Raw genomic sequence first — 23,228 nt, 5'->3', positions numbered from 1 at the left:
TATATGCATAGATGATGATGAGGTGCGGTTGGTTGGATGGCTGGATGGCTGGTTGGCTGGTAAATGCATTCAAGCCAAACAAGAACAAATGCAAGCAATTTTATGCTGCCGACTTTTAGGCGTTGAGTGAACTTGTTTAGCTCAAGGAGAAAAATGTGATGATGATGATGATAATGTTGCTGCAACTGTTCCTGCTGTGGTTCAAACAACGAGCAATTACCGCATAATGTAATTATAAAAGTAGTGTTAAGGTTTCAGCTTGAAGTAAAGTTTCTACATCATAGCAGTTCTTTGGCTTGGTAAAATATAATCAAGTTCATATCAGACGACTCATCATCATGATCATCGGCAGTAGCATCATTTATATATGTATATATATATATATATCAATCACTTCAATTATTTTTTCCATAAATTCGTTATTTATATGGCTTGATAATTGTTTTTGTTTCTTTTCTTTTTTTTTATCTTAAAAAATAGAATACGTAAAAGGCTTTTTGCCAAAACGAAAACCTAAAATAAAAAGAACAAACCAAAACGAAACCAAACTTTTTAGTCACAGACTAAATATTACCCTGTAACTTTTGCAAATATAAAGTACTATACGCTTCCTAAATGCTTCAGTTTTAATATACACTTTTCTGCTTAGCGATAACAGGATAACAGACAAAGGAGAAAAAATTCGTTTAATTATTTCTTTTGATTGTTGTTATACATATAGGTTAACATTTTTTTTTTTGGGTTTTTTTTGCTTCTAAAATCGCATTTTCATTTCCATTTCACTTTATTTATTTTCGATTAAATTCCAATTATAATTTATTGGCTTCGGTGTGCTGTTCCCCCAATAGCAACATTTGCCTTACTTTTGCTCCTCTTTTGTTTTTTAATATGTGTGTGAGTGTCTGTGTCCACACACGTGAGTGGGTGCGTGAGGGTGTGGGGGAAATGCAACAAAGCGTAAAAATGTTAAAGAGTGCATTTTCTTTAACTATAACCAAATATTTATTTCTTTTTTTTTTCCATTCTCTCTTTGTACCATTGATATTGATTCTGGAAATGAAGAATTCCATTTAAATATTTTATTCTAATCATCTTTCAAACGTTAAACAGCGTTTTAGTACAAAGGATTGACTAGTCAAATCAACTAATTACTTATGACAACTTTGACGTTTCTCTTTTGACTCTTTTTGACATTTTCATTCAATGTCTACATACCAACAAGTGTGAGACAGTCGAGGCTCACTTGACGTATACTTAACAGCAAATGTGCAATGTAAACAAATAGAACGAACAGTTAACCCACAATCACACACATAAACACACACACATGTCTCACACACATACACACACTTGACAATTGAGTACTTAAATTACATTTATATTTGAAATTTGTATTCCATGTGAGTTTGCCTCGAGTTTGCCTCAACGCTGTCATCTTTATCCTTCTCCTTCTATCAATTTTGATTAACTGAAAATTGATACGCACTTTGCTCTTACTGTCGACTACTGCGACTGCCGATGTCTGAGCCAGAAAATTGAGAACGTTAACTTGATTATTTGTCTACTTACCAAATGTGCAAAAAGAGTTGTTCATTCCCTAAAAGAACGTTTTACATATTTCAATAAAATCAATGTAAATAATTGAATACATTTTGTTGAAAAAAGGAAACCTTTTTCCATTTGATTTCCACAAATTAGTACGAGAAACGTTAAAATCAAAAATATAAACAATTAAATTTGTTCAATGAACTTACATACATCAATTTTCTTATTGCGTTTATTTGCTTAACAATAATTATAATTATTGAAATAAAATTATTATAAAAGTTGTTTGTTATTATTTCTATTGCGTTTCATTTATCAAACCAGAAACCAACAGAAACTTTTAAAGACAAATTGTTTACGGTAGATACAAGAAAACATTTTCGAGTAAGTTACTTGTAAGCATTCTGTTTTCAAGCACTCTAAGAACCTATTCACAAATATTTTTGTCCGTGAGGGCATCCTTTTGTATTTTTGTATTTACGTATATAATTTAGTTGATTTGTGAGATTATTGACGAGTAAATAATTTTGTTGACCATTATTCAATTCAATTTCAAACATAAGTTTGACCAAGAGTTTTTGGATAAATTTTTGACCTTCTCCAATTTGACACATTTTCCTTTTTTTTTGGTTTAATCATCTGAATTTTTCACAATTTGATGGCCGCACGTCGTATGAGCTGACAATACGGTAGAAAGTATAATCAGTAAGAAACATAATGGTGCTCTCTGACTGATTACTGGGTCCGGGCTTTTTCTTCATCTTTTGACGGCTTTTTCCTCTTGCCATACCAGTCATTCTGTACCATTCTGTTGACCCTCCCACTATACTCTACTTTCCATTTTGTTCAATTTTTTCTTTCCACCCCCCTTTCCCTCTATTTGTTTTTTTTTTTTTCATTTCCAGCTTATGTGTGGGGCCATAATTACCAGGCATAAGACTTAATGACAGGCTGATGTCCTGGCGCCAGTAAGTAGGCAACATTAAGTGTATGTAAGTTGATATTGTTGTTGTACGTTTTTATCCTGTTGGAGAAAAAAAGGAGACTAAGAGAGGGAGAGAGAGAGTGAGAATATAAACTTTAAAATTTTACTTAAGCATTAACTTAATACAAATTTTGTAGTAATTTTTTTTTTTGTCTACTTGTTGGTTTTATATTTCCTGTTTTTTTTTCTGTTTGTGTGTGTGTGTGTGTGTGTGTGTATTCGCGCCTGCTGTTTGGAAATTCAATTAATTATGCCGAAACGGTTTATTTGGGCACGTGATAAATTAATTTAAGCCAAAGCGTTTCGTGTAATGTTTGCATATATATACATACATACAAATATACACCTGTATATATAGGTAGATAAGGTATGTATGTATTTTGGTGTGGGCGTGGCCGTCACAACAGTTAGAGGAACAACTTTATTACGCTACGCACGGCAGGCTATTTGAGTTTCGAGTCTACCGAAAATAAAACGCAATTTTCTCTCTATTTGGCATTAAGCTTGAGTTTCGTTTCATTTCGTTACGTTTCGAAACGCAATTACACGCAATTTTCATAGCCTCTTGCACATTGATGCGCAATACAGTAAACATTTGATGAAAACTATAACCAAAGCATTCATATGAACTTTTCAACAACTGAATATTTTGAATCACTATGCAGTGTATATCTACGTTGAGCATGGGTCACTTCTCTTGGCCAAACTGCAAGATGCGAAATTCCGGAAAGTGTCGGCAAAGTGTAGAATTTGAAATCGTTTCACTCGATAAAGTATCTAAGTACATCGATGGGGTAATATTGCGGCAAGTTTAGCAAAAAATTTCTTCAATGTTTCAGTGCCACTGTATAATAACTTGAAGTGTTGCTTACCTTAGTCCAAAGTATTTCATTTTTATGGCCTCATTCACTGAAAAACTGTTCTCTAATTGCCTGACTATTCGAATGCTATGCAAACACATTTGGCAAATCAACTAGAGGGAGTCGGGTCAGGTCAGAGTCAAAGCCAATATTGGACTGGATGCCAAACTCAAACGCCAGACCTTTACCCAACTCAAGGTTAAACCATTTCGCACTCGTGACAGCTCAATTTACTGGCCTAACGCTAATTAAAACGCAGCGAAACAGCACTGACTGACTTTGGCAATGTTTTGCTTTTGACTATGTATAATCAGCATATTAATCTCCAAAAGGCAAGAGAAAGTCAAGCCAAGCCAAGCTATGCCAGGGCTTGGGTCAAAAACAAAGGAAGGTTTGGGACCAAAAAAACACAACAATTTTCAATTTTTCTCATTTTAACATAAAACAAATGTTAACGAATTTATTCTTTGGTTTATTCTTGTAGATTTCTCTTCGTTTCGTTTTTGTCTAATTTTCCACTTGACACGGAATATTATTAATTGGTCTAGACGAAAAGCCAGAGCTCATAGAAGCGCGAGCAAGATAGAGTAGTAAGCCCATGAAATACTAAACGAATAATGGCTTAATGAGCCAAACTGAAAACTTGGATTTATCATGAATTCAAATAAGGAAAACTTGTTAAATCTTTAATTTATACTTAAGTCTCTAGCTCTAAAAAGTATGCTATGCGGTTTTCTGTAAGTTCACATACAAACACATACATATCTACACTCATTCGCATATGCATGAAACAAGATAAGTTTTCATTTGAATATCGTCTTTAGCCTGCTCCTCCTTGTCTAGACATTTGCCCTCTTTTGTTGGATATGCCGCACGTGTCATATATACATACTTATGTACATGTACATATATAAGTATATATAGAAATTTTGTGCCTTAAGGTTATGGGCTACTTTTTTTTATGCAAGAAACACTTAATTAATATAAGGATGCCAACATATTTGTTAAGTTGTTTGACTTGATAAAGTCATGTTTGAAATGTTCATGGCCTACGACCAAATGATAAGATGCCAAAAACAACTGCAATCGAATGCAGCCATTGTTTATCAATCAGTCATGTGATGCGACATCTCAGTTTGATTATTATATACCTTTACAGAATGATGGATAGTTTCTCCAACTTTACACATCGTCCACTTGAGTCTCTAACAACCTCTTGCACACACACACACTCATACACTTTCAATCTGTCCCATTGTCTGTTGCATACAATGATGTGTTTAAGACACATGAGAACAATGATTAGATATCTAAATGCAAATATCGAATACTGGTTATACTGGTTATATAATGACAATAGGTTCAAGGCTGAATGAATGATAATGTTTAAATATTTGATAACGGCACCCAAAATGTATACTTTGGGCATGAGATAAAGGATTAAATTGGATGCTGCTAGCTGCTTTTGATAGTTTAGTTCAGTGAGAACAAAAGGTAAACATTTTCGGTATTAACAAAACTCTTTGCTTTGCTTGCACCCCTTTTAGCAAAAGCGAAAACTCATTAGTTTTATTAAATAAACAAAAAGAAAAGCAGAAAACTCCACAGAAAACTATAAAATCCACTCAGAATAAATAGCTTAAGGGAAATAAAGGGAAGTAAAAGGTTGAGGAGAGCTAAATGGGAATGGGAATGGGGCTGATGATGATGATGATGATGTTGCTGATGGCCAGAGTATTAGCAAATGTTTGCTAAAAATTTCTAAATAATAATTGAAAATAAATAGTCCAAATGTAGTTGCAAAAAATAATAATAATAAAAAATATACCCAACAGACACAAATCCAGAATTTTGCAATTGAAGAGGTTATTTAGTTAGTATATGTAAATTAAGTGAGATCCAAATTAACTCAAATATATGCCAATTAGTTGGATTACTTTTGGCCTTTCGCTTATCTCTTCTATACAGGTAACTGACAGTAATAACTCTATGCTAAATCCAGACTACATGGTAAATGCGTAGGAAACTCCAACGGAACCTTAGCTTAACTCTCTTTATAGTACAATTATTTTATTCAATATAGAATTGCACGGAAACTCATTAAATATGAAGAGGACGGCAAAGTTATCTCAGTTCGTGGAAGTCAGCCCTTTAGCACGTATAAAAAAAATTGTTTTCTAACGTAAAATGCAATTACGGTATACCCTTTTTCCATTTAATTTTTCGTATACCCTAAGGTACACACTTTGGGTATATTAGAATACTTTGTGACTTAGTGTAAGATGCTGTTGAAAGCTAGAAATGTTAATAAAAAAAAGTTGTATTCAACAAATTGAAATGACTATTTTGTAATCTAAGCAAATGAACTTGCGTGCGACTTGTGTATGAATGAAATTCCAGTTTCCAAATTTTGTGTATTTTAGGGTATCCAAATGATGTTGCCTTTATTAAATTCTTTCCTCTTGTCTCTCTCTCTCTCTCACAGACTCTTCCACTCATTTGCAGCTAATGTTAATGCATAAATTAGGCAACAAAAGCAAGAACAACAACAATTAAAAAAGTTAGCTTTTGGGTTCTAAAAACTCAAGTATTAAATTTTATTGTAGAGACACCCAGAACAGTACACACACACACAAACACACAGGCGCACATATAGCACACACACACACACACACAGATACCCCACCTAAGAGTGTGCAATGAACTTTTTAATTGGTTGTGATATTTCAAAATGGCAGGCAAACGGCAGCCGGAATAACAACATTAATGTGCGAAAAACGAACGGAGTAACCACACAATTGAGGTAAATTTCAAACAAAAAACAAAAAGAACGAACTCGATGCCAATTTTTGATGGTGGAGTGATGGCTAGTGATGGCACTATTATTCAGATGATATACAGTAATCAATAGTTATGCTTAATCTTATGATTTATTTGTACCGAACCCCACACCTTTCGATTAATTCAATCGGTAATCGATTGATTACTCAAATAAGCGCTTTATTGTACGCATTAATTTTAGTTCCACGCTTTAAAAAAAATCATGTCTTGAAAATTATTATCTTATAAACATAAGAAAATAAATTTAAAGTTCATAATGTTTTGCATACTGACGAAGTCAAATCGAAAGGAAAAGGATCATTGATATGGTTTTTTGTTAGAGACTTTCGTAGAAGCAAAGTTCCTTTTTCCTAGTGATGGCGGCATGTAAAAGTCCGCCATTAACGAGTACGATAACTTTTCATCAGGATATAAAAATTTGAACTATATCTTTCTCTAAGATATATGTATATAAAGATATAAATAGTCATCTGATACTTCATGCCTATATATTTTTAAAAAAGACGACATGTGCTCCATCTATTAAATAAGTTTAACCATTTTTAAAGACAGTAAGGATCATCCTAAATGTTGTTCTCAATTTATACTGAATTCTCGAACGACAAAAAAAAAAAAAAGAAAACAACAAAAGACATTGTGCTTGTGTGTGTGAGACAAACAGAAGATATACATATATAGTTAGAGAGGGAAAAAAGAAGGGCATGCCCAGCGGATTTTTGTTACAAAATCAACGAAAACAAAAGAAGCCGCTAAGTAAACAGCAACAAATTGAAATGGCAACAAAATGTTGTTAAAATAAAGCAAAATCAACATGAAAGAAACACTTTGCTGCCATATTCAGCCGACAAATGGTTCAGTATTCTTTTCTCTACTTTCTTTTTTCGTTTTTCTTCTTTTTTTTGCGGTTAGTTTTTAAACTAAACAACAAGAATCGACAACTGAAAACCAAAACAGAACAAAAAAACATTCTATCCAAATTTTAACCAACAGAGAGAGATACAGAGAGAGATACAGAGAGAGAGAGAGAGAGAGAGAGAGAGAGAGAGAGAGAGAGAGAGAGTGTGGCATCTGTTGTCCCGACTACCACAAGAAGAGCTAAGCAGTCATCGCTTAAATGAAAATATTTTACATAATTAAATGTTACTTGTAAATGGAAAAATAATAATTAAGGTGACAACATAATGAGTCGTTCCCCTTCCCCGCAATTGTCCTTCTCTCATCCCACCTCTTACCTACCTCAGGCTTAGCATTGAAAGCTGCTGCTTGGTAAGATGCTTGTGCTCTACTCTTTAAACCAAAAAGGGCATATCAATAGGAAATATGTACATAATTATGGCAGTTTCACTGATTTTCATCATAGGAATAGGAAAAGATATACAGACATAAAGAAGTGGCCAGAACATAGAAACTTATCGATGGGAAAACTTTAGTTAGTTTTTAGTGGCAAAAATCGAATCGCATTGAACGCATGCCAGAAAGGGCATACAAATAGCGCAGTTTACTGAGAGTTTGGGTGGTTTCTTACTTACTTTCCTTCAAGTTCAAATTCAAATTGATTGAAGCGTGGGCCAACAGAGCCAGCAAGGCAGGCGAAACTAATTGAATTTGCCAGCTAGCCAAGAAGAAAACATAGGCCACCAAGAGAGCTTCAAGCCTGATGGTGCAAGAATGGAGGGGTTAGACAAATGAAGAGCTGCGAAGGCGTTAAAGTGAAAAAGGCCACAAGAAAAGCAATTTGATTGCTTGGGTCAGCAATTGGCTTTGGCAACAGCAACAACCAGCAACAGCAAATGCAACTCCAACGAAACATCAAATAAAAAAAGACTCGGCAAAAAAAAAAAACAAAAACAAACACGCAATAATAAAACTATCGACCATATGAAAAAGTTTCTAACTATTTGGTTGCATACCATTCTGACCATTTACACCAATATCAAAGCATATTTTCATGTTCTGGTCTAGAAATCAAATATCAAAAGGTATAGACCTTTTGAACAGTCTCTGCCTGTCTGTTTCTTCCTACCTAACATTCTTTTTATCTCCCCTCATTTGACGTGTGCAAACTTCTTTGTTAGATTGCCCATTCAGATTCATCTTTTTTGCTGTTCCCACTCATTTGTACCTGCTGTTGTTTGGCAAATTAACAACATACATCATTGACCAGTAATCCAACAAAGTGCCGAGTTTGTACAGGGATATATCCGTTCAATTGAAAGAAGCAAGCATGGAAGAACAATAGGCCGAGCTATTTCAGGATCTTTTTGTGTTTCCGAATTTTGAATTGAAGCACAGAAAGATGTGAAATGAATGAATTTCTTATTGGACCCACCCACTTACTTGGACTTACTATGCAATGAATGAAATTCCAATTAGTCCCTCAATTCTTCAGCAGTTTCAAGAGCATGAGAGAGAACTTATCGACAAATCTGTGAAAAACATATTGAGCAATAAAAATCAAAAAATGTTAAATATTCTCAAAGAAAAACGATTATTTAGCCTACAGAGTTCTAGATTTTACAGTGTTTTAAATAAATAACATTCGAAAAGGGGAAATTTAAAATATTATAAATTTAAGTGTCGCAGAAGTTTTCAATGTGTCACTCTTTGCAGTAAAATCATGCATTGTCGAGGAACTCCGAGGACTTTCTAATTGGATTCCAGGGTGAATCAATAGGTACCTAACAAAGCCAAGAAACCCATTCATAAACAGGATAGCCAAAGGGGCGAAAAGATTGTGAAAGGAATATGTAACTAGAAGAAAAACAAAAATGTTAACAATATGTTAACTGAAGCGGAAATATCACTTAGTAGCAACACGACAGCATTGACACACACACACACACACACACACATGCGAGGAGGAGTTGTGTGGGAAAAACAAATGCAAGAAAAATGGGCGTTTAAGTTTCCTTTTCCGGCTCTGCTTGCTACTACTATAGGAGTAGAAAAAGGCGGAAAGAATGTGTCAATAATGACTAATGGCCGAAAGCCGAAAAGTATGACCAACTCTGGGCTCTCAGGATCTTTGACCTTGCTGTCGGCTTATGCCTATTCTTTTGCCCCCTTTTTTGTTGTGTTGCGGCGTTTCTCTCTTTTTTTTTTATCCATGTTGTTTCGCTTGCGTTTTTATTTATTTATGCATATTTCCTTGGCGTTGTCTTTCTGCCTATTCATGATGTCAAAATTATGATTGGAGGGCGTATGGGACATAGTCCTTGTTGCTACTTTTTTTTTTGGTTTTTCCATTTAGCAATTTTTTTGGCCCCTGTTGGCTTTCGCTTTGAATTTTTGAAAGAAAAAAAAAACGAAAAACTCCAGACAACTTTGGAGCATTTGCAATATAATTCGTGAGGGCTTTAACGAAAAACGTGGCTAACGTTGGATTTATTTCATTCACATTTACAGATGACAACAAATGACTTTTAATTAACTTGAGATTGTCTAATTAATTTAAAGCCCGAAAAACAACGAATGAGACTGAGACAGAGATAGGAGGGAAAATTGAACTTTTATATCTGCGTGCAATTTTTATTGTTTATTTTTATTCTCAAATCCAAAGGATGGCCTTGATATTCCATTACTCTTATAAATTTGCTTTTGATTAACCAAGCAATAAGAAGAAAATTTTACAACAAACAAATGTGTCTCATTATAAACAAGTGATTTCAAAGAACTCTATAAGGAAACAAAAACGAGCGTCCCACAAAAATTGAAGCTCATTATAGACATAACTCAAAAGAAGGAAAGTGCTCGTGCTTGTGTGTGTGGGAGTCAGGTTGAGTTGTGGTTTGGGCGCCATAGAGTACGACCTTAAAGACCAAAAAAAACCGCCTACACAAAGAAATTGTACTTTATAAAACTCTCAAAAGAAAACGCGTGCTTGTCCTTTTACTTCTTACGTTTCTTCGTCTTTGTGTTTTCTTCGTTTATTTGTGTGAGTGTATGTGTGTGTATAGGGTTTTTTTTTTCTTTGCCTTGGTATATTTCCTAAGAAAAAAGAAACACGACCAAAATGACAAATCTTTTGTGGTCAGACACAATTATGGTGGCCAAGAGGACAGCGGCAGCAAATGAAATGCCCAAGGAGCATACAGCGAGAGCTAAGAATGAGAAGCAAGCATAAATAACTATGGTCATACACACACACACACACACACCAAGAGAGCAAAGGGAGCAAAAGTAGAAGGGGGAGGCGTAAAATAAACAGGACAACGACAGCACAAAAACCAACAAAAAACTCAAATTACACACAGGAATGCAAGAAGCGGCCCACAAAAGTAGGCAACACATTTTCACAAATGTTTCTAGCTGCTAGCACAACCCACCAAATGTTGCTTCCTGCCCCATCTCCGTTTAGCCCGCCTCCTCGGCCACAACTATGCAGGTGAAAAATAAGAAAGTCTTTGTTTGTCTGTGTATGTGTGTGTGTGTATTTTATGTAATTAATGCTTTCCTGCTCTGTACAAAACAACAAAACCAAAAACGAAGCTTGGGTAAAGGAACAGGAAGTGTGAGCCCAAAAAGTTTACGCTAACGGGAAATTGTTATTGTTTTGTCGCCCTTTTAAAAATACAACAGAAAACAGAATTAACGAAAAACGGCAACTCGCCAACTAACTCGACTATTTTTTGCCCTGCAATACAAGAGAAAACAAGGTTAAATTTATTCCCTTTCTTTTCTAATCTCAACAGTATTGTCTATATATAGATGTATTCCTGGAAGTCTAATTACTAAATCTATGAAAAATATTTCTAGTTAAACTAAAATCCCTTATACTTTCCGTCTTGTGGTCGTAGGTCTTTTTGCCAAATCCCTTACTGCTACAATTTCTCGCCCATTTCCAGATAAACCAAATATCTCGGCCGTAAGTGAGCGTAAGCATGAGTTTGCGTAATATTAAAGAGCTGACCATTTCCCCATTTTTTTCCCCCACCAAAAACAAACCCCCCTTCACCAATGTTACCGGTTAACAGTTTGGACAGCCAGATAGTCGGGCAGTCGGCCAGTCGGCCAGTTGGGTCATTGACTTATCGATGTGTGTTGTTGTTGTTTGTTGTGCGTGTGTGTGTGCATTTGCCGGATTGCTGAGAGTGTGTTGGGTAGATGGGTAATTAAGATGCTATCTTATAGAGGCGTTGAAATTTGAGCCCAACAACGATGTCTGCTTTTCCCGTATACATCTTACGGCTTAAACGGAAGTAAGTAACTTTAAGGTCAGCTTTTTGTCGCTCTTTAAGAGTTTTTGTGTTTATTCCTGTTGGTTTTTCAACTTTGTTTGGGAATTCTTGTTTTACATACCCTTGCAGAAAGGCTATATTCCTTTTTGGTAAGAAGTGTGCAACGCGGATGAGACAAGTTCATATGGAATTGTCCGTTTGTCTGGATCAGAGCAAACTCCTCCTAAGCCGTAGAAGCTACAGCAAATGTCTTAAAAATTATTTGCTGGTTTACTTTATCGAGATCGGTATTATGTGCATAGTTTACATAGAAAACAATTTGATACATTCGCCGCAATGCTCCAGTTTAAGTTTAGGTTCAGGGAAATGGGAATGGTATAGGGAAAGATATATGTATAAAAACGAAGGATATACAAACTTCGGCTCGACGACAGTTAGCTCCGGCACTCTGGTTCTTTTTTTTCAATAAGCACAATTGACACCCACTTGAACTCTCCCTGGACAGGCAGGAGGCTAATTTACGCTTGCAATTTGTAGTGCCTCGCACTTCATATAATTGATGATCGACCACTGGACCAACCACTGGACCGACTAGGCAACAGGAGAAACAACAGTGTTCAGGACTTTGTTTTTGCCCACTGGCTAGTAATTTACTTGACTTGCCTGTGCGCTGCCCTTGCGTTGCCTTAGCTTTTGCCTTTGCCTCAGCCTTTGCCATTCCTTTGGCCATACCCAGCTCTATTTGGGTCTTGGGCCATGTTTTGTTATTGTTGCCTGGCCATTTTTAGGTGACGCCTAAAAGGCAAGTCCGAAGGGGTGTTTATATATGGCCAACATATTTTAACCAACTTTATGCGAATTGAGCATGGAAAGTGGCTCTCCCTTTACTTGTTTACGTTTACAAATGTCAAGAGATGATGACTGGCCTAGAGGAGACGGAGTAGGACTCATTTATTTGGCGCCGCAAAAATGTTGTCACGAAATGTTGATCGATTTGTGTGTTGACGTTTATGCGCTGTGCCTGCTGTGCACCGTTTTTACTCACATACCATCTGGTGAAAATAACCAAAACACAAAACGAAAAGAATAAAAGGGCTAAGAAAACTGTGCAAGTTTGGTTTTTACTTGGCATATGGACAAATTGCGATTGATATTCTATCATCTATTAATTAATAATTAATTAGATTTCGTACATCATCATGCACTTTCGAGAATATGAAACAATTTGTAATTGATTTATATTTTCTTCTGTTGCATTCAAATCGATAGAAAGCCAATAAGACTTGTTTGTTATTGAATTAAAAACCTGAAAACGAGAGAGAGCATTGAAACTTTTCCTTAGAACAATTCACTGAAATAACTTTATTTCATTTGTTATTGCTGTTGCTGCTTCGCCAAGCTGTCAGCCATCTAGCAATGCTGGTAATACTTTTTCATATGCTCAAAGCATCATCATCAATCATTCGATGGGACCTTCCCTCCGTGCCTCAGCCTCTTCAGCCACCTCATGGTCATTCTCTGGCGTTGGCTCGTCATCTCAATTGATGTTTGTTGCCATTAATCGCCTTTTGCCAATACCAAAGCAGCTTATCAAATGCGATTCTTCACATTTCACCTCCTGGGTCTTCGGCATATTCATAAAATACAAAAAAAAAAAGAACACACACACACACAAAATAAAAGGCGGGCAAAAATGAATGTGGAAGGCGAATAATAAATAAATGAAAATGTGAAAAATGGTAAAATGCATTTCAAATCCAATTACTCCAACAACTTTTCACAGAATTTATTGACCAAACTCAACAACTTTGGGCTTTTTTGAGCAATTTGCTGAAAAAGGGATTACGAGGCGAGAAAACTAAGTAAATAGGAAATTTTTACCCGTGCAGGCAAAAAATGCAATACGCTTGAGTTAACTGCACAAAAACAAAAAAAAAAAAAAGTGAAACTGTGGACCAATGGAAAACTCAATTGTTTTGCAATGAACTTTTGATGCCCTTACAGTTTAGAAAGAAGATCGCCTTATATTGCGAAATCTGTGTATATTATTTTCGAAATATTTAAAGAATATAACTTTATTCTGTAAAATCTAAGAATGCCCAACAGCCATTTAATTAATCCTAATTAATTTTCCTAAAATTCAAATCATTCTTAAGAAAAAATATTTTAAATGCAATCTTAGAAAACTATTCTTTTAAACCTTCACTTTCTCCTTAAATCCGTTGCTTTAAAATTTTATCTAATGAAAATACGTCACTTGATAGAAATAAAGCCATAGATTTCGTTTTTTGGCATAACACAATTTTAAAAATTTAGGAGAAAATGGTCATCACGATGTTATGCAACGCTTAGGCAGGGGGGCGGGAAGTTCACGCTAAGTGTTTAGGCACGTGATGGTGATGGAAAGGGGGGCGGGGTCAAATCGTAATATATGAACAACCGCGTGATGTGGATATAAATACTATTCATAAGCACCAACACCAAGCAAAGAAAAATATTTAGTTTTATCTAACCAAAAAAAAAAAAAATCATACAAAAATATATATATACATATACATGAACTCGTGAACTTTATGGAAAAAGTCACCTATCTATATAAATGAGGTTTACTACTATCTATCTATATATGTTAACGATCATGAAATCTTTCTAATTCCCATTGATTGGTAAATATGCCCATAGTCAAAGAGTATATAAAAAATAACTCTCAATTTGCTCAGTCAAGTATCGAATGCAAAGAAAGGCGGCAAAAGAAAAAATAACGATTGAAAATTGAAAAAAAAAAAAACACAAACCGCAATTGGAACAGAGAGTAAGTAGTAGGGGGAAGAAGGTGTAGTTGCAAAACTTTTCAATTTGGTTGCAAAATTTTGCGCAATTTCCTTGCCTTTCCTCTTGGTCGGTCACAGCACCACCCAGCAACCACCACCCTCTCCACCACCATCGCCACCACCAGCCTCTGGAGTCTCGAGTCATGTACGCTATAGTGACAATGGGGAAATTATGGATTATGCAAAACTGTTGTTGAACGATGTTTTGACAGTTTTAGTGTTTCGAGTTACTCTCACACGAGCTCGTTTTGCTTGCCTTATTTACTCGAAATTTGGATTTTTTTTGTTTGTTGCATTTTTATTTTCTTGTTTTTATTTCTTATTTTGGTCCGTGAAATGCAAATATTTTCTCGCCCCTAAGTAGTTAGATGCGAATTGTCTTTTTTGGAGTGCGAGCGAATAAAAACTGCTAAGCCAAAAGGAATTTAATTTGTTTTTATTGTGGGATGTACTACTATCAAATGCCTTTTCCATTTTTGATGTATGCATATGATAAGCAAGCAGTCTCGGCCAGAGCTCGCATATTTTTCCTCTGGCACCTCAATTAAGACCACAACTGAAAAAATTAAACTCACAAGGTTTCAATTTAATTAGTGAAATAATCTCTAACAAGGGAAGAACCCAAGGTGATAAGAGCCGATCTGAGTATTTAATATGCCCATCGAAAAGGATTGTCGACTATACATATAGCGCCTGTCAAATATCTTGAGTGAGTAGGCTGTTTGGTGAACGCTATATGCACTTTTAGTTGTTAACATTAAGAAATAATATTACTGCTATTGCTACGAAAAATAAGCAATGAGTTCAGAGAGGAAATTTATGTTCAATCAGTTTGCTTGAGCAAAAGATTGATTGACTTTAAGACTCAATTCAATCGGTATTTGTTTTTCTGACTTGTTGCAGAGCAACAACTGCAATTACAAAATTGGACGATGAATTCTCAAATATAATGAAGGCACATTCTTAGTCTCAAAAAGTGATGGTCCTATTATAGCGGCTCAAAGTCGTACAAATTCAAAGATGTCCAATACAAAAAATCCCAAAAACCATATTCACCATGACGTATACGTAATGGTGTTTTTTTTTTGACATGGCTAAAATTTGATTAAATTTTGCATTTTCCTTCGTCCAATGAGACTTAAAAAGGAAAAGGTGTCTATTTTATATTTTAATGAGGTTTAGATATAAAGCGCTATTTAGGATACGCCATGGTAAATTAAGATTTTTATTACGTTCAATATGAAATACTAAATTTAAATCGGACTAGGTTTTTTTTGTTAGAATTTTTTCTCTCCGGGTGCAAGGAAACTAAACGAACAGTCGGTAAAAAGGTTGCTTGAGAGAATTTTTTTCAAATACTCAGTAAAAAGACTTATTTTAAGACGAAGCAAAACATTTAATTGTTAATTACGAGCTATAATACATACACTTTCATCTATATAATTCGAAGGAGCAAAAGGTCTGAGAATGACAGTAGCAAAAAAGAATGAAATGAATTGCAAGAGATTTTATGCCAAGCACAACCAATTACTTTCGTAATCACCTCAAGGGTGTTTGTTCTGTTAGTTACTTAATAAAGAAACTAATAGATTAGATTTAACTAATAATAGAGAACTAAGCAATTATTATTTAAGAGCTCTGCTCTTAACATGTTTCTATCACAAACTCATTCGAATATTTATAGAAATCATAGAAATTATGTCAATTACATATGAGTAATTTGTTTTTAACATATGATTCAAATGCTTAAAACGTTTAAAAATTGTTTGAAATGGCTTTTGTTATTTTTAAGTGAAGATATTTTCAAATAAACAAATAATAATTGAGCTAAAAACTGTCAAGTTTGTTTAACCCAAATAAAATCCCACATATCGGTTTACCTTTTATCATGTGATAACCAAGTTACTAATTCCTATACTCAATAAGCCAGTCTAAATAAATGTTGTGCCAATTAAACCACGTGCCACGTGCTGCTTTTGCCCTGTGCCAGTGCCCTGTAAAACGTTCACTTTTCAGCATTTTCCATTTGGAGGGGCGCTGGTTTTCTTTTTCGCAGCATGGGGCATCCAAAAGGTAATTTGCTGGCTATTTAAATTCAGATTAAATGTTTATTTTATTTGCTCATTTTGGTTAATTTTGTGTGTGTGTGTGTGTGTGTTCATTGTGCGTGTGTTTCTTTTTGGCTAGCTTACGAGAGAGTCACACCTGGATGGACTTTTGCTTTGCCGCCTTTTAAATAATTCCATTTCATTTTTGTATATATTTAAGATATACATATGTATGTATCTACATACAAACAAATATATACGTATATATGTATGGGTACATATATGAGAACCGATTAGCTGGTCGTTTGAGGTGCTAATGTATTTATAAAGCGACTTTTGTTATATTTTTAGTTGAGAATGAGAAAATTTCACCTGGTTTGTTGTTGCTGTTTGGTGTTGTTGTTGTTGTTGTTACTGGTCGGTCTGCTTTAATCTGTTCATTTTCATTGGCCGATTTATGAAGTGCGAAGCATTAATTTGATTTCTCATATATAGCCACAAATAAATTAGGTCAAAATATGTACAATTTACTGGGCAATGCTTTTGAAGTCTTCCCACAATTTTCGCAATTTTGTTCTTCTTCTTGTTTTCTTAGCCCGTTTGACTTTGAAAATGCACGGCAATAGAACAAGAGAGTGACAGAGAGAGAGAGAGAGATGAAGATTTTGTTACTGATGGCCGAAGAGAGGTGTAAAAGAGAAAGACAGAAAGAGAGAGAGAGAGAGAGATGAAAAGAGGGCCGGGGCAGATGGTTTAGATGCGGAAAATCGCCTTCGAGCTGTTTTCATAATTCAACTGACAGCTGAGTTTTTTCCATCAATATGGCAATAAGTTGTCTATCTATCTGCGTCTTCTCAGCACACGTATCGACTTTTAAGTGAGTTTATTCTCCATCACTCTGCAAATGTGTGTGTGTGTGTGTGCGTTATGTGTGTGTGACCTTAAACTTAAACTTGCTGCAAAGGACTTTTGCATACCATTAGAAAGTCTCAAAGACTTTCAAACATATGGAAGACTTGCCACAGAATGCACAATGCTCTTCTCTCAATCAACAATCAATATTGTTTACGATTTAAATAATCATCTTTAAAAATTGTTATTTTAATTTTAATTGTCACTAAAACGCAAGGAAAAAACTTACATTTGGGAATTTCGCATAAGATTAGTGTCTAATCATGAATCAGTAACCACTTGATTAGAATTAAGAACTGAATTAAGTTAATTTCTAATTAGATATCAAAATATGTTACCAAAGACAGCTTTACTTACACTTGGGACAGCCAAGATTCACATTCCTTGCCATGATGAAATGTTAGGGCATTGCACAGTCGTTATGTATGGAACTGAAATGTATATATATATCTGCGCTTTCTCAACTGTGAAAATGTCTGTCTAAGATGGCATGTTTTATATGTTAACCAGACCAGTTCACCATTCACCCTCTTGCCTTGCCCTTCACTCTCAGTCGTGCAAATGCAGCAATTCAATTGTCTTGGGGAAAAACTAGCCGGCGGTCATTTGCCAACAAAGTTTTCTTTTTTTTTTTTTTTTGCTTTTTAGCGTGCTGTTTTTGTTGTTGTTTTTGTTGTCTTTGTTTATCTTTCATTATATGCTATGCATTTTTTCATTGCAATTTTCTAGCTGTAATTTTCCTTCTCCTTTCTACGGGCTTGGCTATTGACAAAGTTCTTCTGATATGAGTATATACATACATATGTACATATGTATGTATATATAACTTTATATACATAAGTATAAGTATATATAACTTTATATACATAAGTATGTATGCGTGAGTGTGTGTGTGTTTATGTGTAAGGGTCTACCCTTACGAAAAGCTTCAAAATATTTACTAAAACATCTGAATTGCCTCTTTTTGATAGATATTAAAAAATTAAAAAAAAATAAATAGTTTTTGTAAGTATAATAATTAAATAGTCCTTATTTTTTAGAGATTTAAAACTAAAATCAGAGACATCTCAATTATTTTTATATAGGGAATTGTTAATTCGTTGGTGGCCTTTCAATTCCGCTTCGACCCTCTGGTATCATTTCCCTTTGACTGCTGCAACTATGTGAAAGTGTCTTAAATGGACACGAAAATTGTTTTTCTTTTTCTGTTTTTTTTTGTTTTTGTTAAGAATGTTGCTTGGAATTGCTGCTGCTGTTGTTATTGTTGTTGTTTTCCCTGCTGGTGTTTATTGTTTTGTAATGGTAGTTTTTGACTGGGGGAGAAATTTGTTATTTGTTGTTTTTTGAAACTATCACAGATGACCTAGCGTTGAATTTACAAGTCAAAAAACACCAAAAATATGTATCTGGATGAGGTGCAAAAGGTTCTAGATAAACAAATGTTCTGCGCATATACATATAAATACACATTTAAATATATATGTATGTTTCCCACCACTTATGTTTCACCCTTGCATTGCCAAATAATTTTGTAATTTTCCATTTTATTTAGTTTTCTTTTTGGTTTCTTATGCGCACTTAAATACCATTTTAAACTTATGATTAGCAAAAAAAAAAAAAAAAAAACACAAAATATGTAAAAGTAGTTGTTTTTGCTTTCAATCAAGTTACACTTAAAATTGAAAATACATTCTATAACGTGAGTGAAGAGCATAAGTCTATTATTTAAGTTGTTAAGTAACACAAAAAACATTTCATTTAATTTTTTACGCAAATTGAACGAGTAACTTGAGTCATAAACTTATGCCAAAAATGGGCGTGATCTCTCATTTGGCCAATCATAGGTGTTGAGAGGCCGCATCCTTTAGTCCTTTAGTCAACTATTCGTACCACTCTCGGTCTCGAGAATGCGACCCTTTCAGTCTGAATCGATCATACATTTGTATGTATTCGAGTTACTCGTTTAAGCATTCATTTCTCATAAATTGAACATATCTCATATCATTTTTCGATTAATCAAAAATTTTTAGCTGACTCATGCTCAACCCTTTGTAATACATCGATTCATGTGTCTTCCTGTCTGTCATTGCGTGTGTGTGTGTGTGTGTGTATATATATGTATGTGTGGGTGTTGTGTATTTGTTGAACAATTGTTTTATACCCTTGGCAAAAGTTTATAGTTTTATATATATTATTTTCTTCCTGTAGTTTTATCGGACCATTGAAAAACTTATATAATATCTATTATATAAATAGTTTTAAGACAACAATATAAATGTTTAGATTTGTTTTTAAATTTGCAAAAAAACAATACTTATATATGTATATTTAAATATATATATATATATATGTTTACATATATAGCGTTGTTTTGCATTTTTACAGTTAGTTTCTTTTGTTCTGTTTGTTATTAATTTGATGAGAAATTTTTATTGATAAACGTTTTTTTTTTTTTTGTATTTTATTGAATCTTTTTGCTGTTGTCTATTTTTGGAGTACAATTAATTATGACTTAATTATACAATATTTATTTATGATTTATGATTATAATAATTTGATTTATCTTTCGTATTTTCATTCTGTTTTTTTCTTTCTGCTGTTCTCTTTCTTGTTGTTGTTGTAATTATTTTTATCAATGAATTGAAGCATTTCGGTTGAATATGCTCTTATCGTATAGTACTTAAAAACCATTTAGATAAATGTAAATTTTAATATACACGGTTAATTAAGCTTTATCATACATTTGTTTTTTTTTATAGATTATTGTTATGAATTTTTATGCAAATTATTATTTATTGGATACACATATTTAAACTCTTTGGTTTGTTTTTTTCTTTCTTGTTTTTGTTTTTATTTATTTTTACTCATTACACAATCACATTGCAATTTAATTCGGTTTTTCTTTTGGGTTTCTCGGTATTTATTTTTGGTTTTCCTTTTTACTTCTCATTTCACTCAAATGTTTTTTTTCGGTTTTCTGTGTTTTTTTTTTGGGTTTGGTTATGTTTCGTTTTATTTCCAATGGAATTGTTTTAAGTATCATTATTTAATTTCTTTTGGTTTTTGGATTAATCTATTTAGTGGAATTTTATTTATTTGTTGTTGTTGCAAATTTGTTTTTTTTTTTTATTTTTGGAAATTGTGTATACTTTGCTCACTTTTTTGGCGTCTCTTCTCTTCTGAATTCTAGATGTAGATTCCATTAAAAAAAAAATCATCGCTGCCTTCTCTGAAAAGTCTTTCCTTGAGTTCTAAGATTATATCTTTGGCTTTAACTTACAATCATTCAATCTATCCATTGATCTCCAAATCAATGTTTCTGTCTGTACAACCAAGCATATGCTTACTTAATTGTTATCCTTTTTTTTCTTCGTTTGTGTTTGTTTTTTGTTTTTTAGTTTACCATTTAGAAATCTAATTCTAATGGGAAAGGTTTTGGGAACCAAAGGGAGGAGTATATAAATTGGAAACACCAACAAACAATGTATGTATGTAAGCAAAGTCGTTTAGGACGACATAGAAACAAACTTATATTTAAAATCAGAGAGATACAATTCGGTTCAAAATTCTAGGAAATTTCTGTGGAACTTGTTTGAATTTTTAGAGAGCTCATAACAAAACACCTAATATGAGTTTCTGGTTTCAGTTCAGGTTCTGTGCCTTTCAGATCAGTTTTTTTTTAGGTTTTTAGTTTTCCTATGAACCGCTTTGCATCCACTGATTGTGAATATCAATATGCAAGATGTGTGTGTGTGTGTGTGTGTGTGTGTGTGTGTATGTGTGTTCGTCTAGAGCAAACACTCTGGTGCCGTAAGCAGCTCTGCATTAAGCTCGAGCTGCACCTTCACTCATCTTCTAGTAATCAATACAACGGTCTCCAGTGGCATATCCCTATGGGTATCCCGATCTTATAAGTCCGTATGCAATACTGGCGGCTTACAGTTATTGGTCTCGGCATTGACCACAAGTAGAGCGGCCGACGTACCTGGAGTTGCATTTGCTGCAGTTGGATCCTCCTGATGAATTGCTGCTGGCTGATGTACACAGGTGATGGCATCTGTGCCCGCTGTTGTTGTTGTTGTCGTTGTTGTTGTGGCCATTGGAGCATTATTTTTATGACGTGAAGCAACGAGAGTTCTCTTCTTGGCCACGCCTTGTCCAGAGGAGCCACCAGCACCTCCTGCACCTCCTGCACCGCCCCCACCACCGCCACCACCCCCACCAATTAGACGTTCCGACTGCCGGCCCTTTCCGAACTTGGGAAAGAAACTGTTCTCCAACTGCAATTGGGCATTGACGTCTTTGCGTGCCGCACAGGTGCATGCCTTCATGAAGCTCTTTTTGAAATTGTCACTCAAAAAGGCATACAATATGGGATTCATGGCCGAATTGGAGTAACTGAGACACCCACAGGCCAAGAAGACAGCCAGCTCGAGCCGCGAAGCGCCACATTGCTTGGGCGTGGAGCTAATCAAAGCCACCTGAGAGATCCAGTGGGGCAGCCAGCACATTATGTACACCGTGATGACAGTGAGTACCAATTTGGTGACTTTGCGATGTGAACGCTTCTTCTCCTTGCTCTTGTGCTTGGGTCCCACAGTGTGCAGTTTGCGGATGACCAGACAGTAGAACACCAATATGAATGTCAGCGGTGTGGCAAAGCCCAATATCAGCGAGTACAATGTAAATGTTGAATCCGAACTTGTACTCTGCGTATCCGGCCATTCAATGTTGCACGATATATGACCATTACGTGACACTGTGCTGGCAAATAGTATCACTGGCAACATCAACAGCACCGAAGTCATCCAGGCAAATGCCGATACCAATTTCGAGACGAACGGTGTGCGATATCTGGGCGATGAGATGGGATGACAGACGGCCAAGTAACGATCGGCTGACATGATCAATAGAAATATGGATGATGTGAATGAGGTGATCGATGTGCTAACCATATATGCCTTGCACATATAATCACCAAATGACCAATTCTCCACCTGCATGGTATACAATAGAAACGGTATACCAATCAGGAAGCATTCATCGGCAATGGCCAAATTGAGTATATAGATATTGGTAACAGTTTGCATTTTAGAGAATCTAAGCACCACATATATGACCAGAGTATTACCAAAAAGGCCGACAATGCAGACCAAAGCATACAATATCATCGATATGAGTTTGAGAATGAAATTATTGCTGCGATTACAATTCTCAAAGCCCTCATCATCGTCATAGTCGGGATAGTGGTTGTTCCCACTGGCATTGCCATTGCCATTGTGGTTATAGGGTGGTGCTAGCTCTAATACTGGTGACGATGGCGGTGATGTACCCTGCCGCATCAACAGAGTTCTATTGAAGCCAACTACTGGTGGCAACAGATTGCCATTCATATGCTTGTAGTAGTTGTCCATGGTCAGCTCCAATTGCCGCGTTCCATTTGGCGACTGCTCTGTGGGCGTTATTAAGCTCGTTAGTGTCAATGCTGTCAGCACAAATAACAGTATGCCATGTCCATGTCCATGTCCATGCACAGAGACCGGAACATCAGCTGATGAAGAGGCATAAACAGTGGCAGGGGCAATGACAGGGACGTGGACATGGCCACGGACATTGTTTTCCACGATGTGGTGATGGTTAGTGCGGTTAGCAGCTGCACCATTTGGTTTCGAATGTCCTTTCATTTTAGCCTGTTCTTGTTTGGTGTAGCTGTTGTTGTTGTTGTTATTATTGTTGTTGTTGTTGTGGCGTCTGCTGCTGCTGCAACTGATGGTAGTGTTAATGTTGTTGTTGCCTGTTGTATACGCGCTTTCGCTTTGCTAATTTTTCAATCCATGCAAATCAGGCTAATAATATTTGTTGTTGCTACCTCCTGTTGCATATTGAAATCGAAATATTTTGATATGTTTTCCATACTTTTCGATTTGATAGAAAATCCAGCTGGCCTTGCAATCAGCTGATGTCACATTCTGTTTCTCCCAATTGACGACGACTACCTGAAATTAGAAATATAATGCAACAAATGGTTA

At 35.2% G+C, this 23,228-nt stretch overlaps 1 protein-coding gene across 1 annotated transcript; it reads right to left on the bottom strand.

Annotated features, from left to right (window-relative positions):
- Positions 1 to 20,313: 20,313 nt before the first annotated feature.
- Positions 20,314 to 22,943, bottom strand: LOC6645561 (somatostatin receptor type 2). Its single transcript, XM_023177442.2, is given in 2 exon segments — positions 20,314 to 21,379; positions 21,416 to 22,943. Coding segments are annotated over 2 exon segments (1,800 nt in total). The 5' UTR covers positions 22,884 to 22,943; the 3' UTR covers positions 20,314 to 21,047.
- Between the last annotated feature and the right edge of the window lie 285 nt (positions 22,944 to 23,228).

Source organism: Drosophila willistoni, assembly GCF_018902025.1.
Source record: "Drosophila willistoni isolate 14030-0811.24 chromosome XR unlocalized genomic scaffold, UCI_dwil_1.1 Seg143, whole genome shotgun sequence".
In the NCBI taxonomy this organism is placed as follows: domain Eukaryota; kingdom Metazoa; phylum Arthropoda; class Insecta; order Diptera; family Drosophilidae; genus Drosophila; species Drosophila willistoni.
This window is presented reverse-complemented; position numbering and strand designations above follow the sequence as displayed.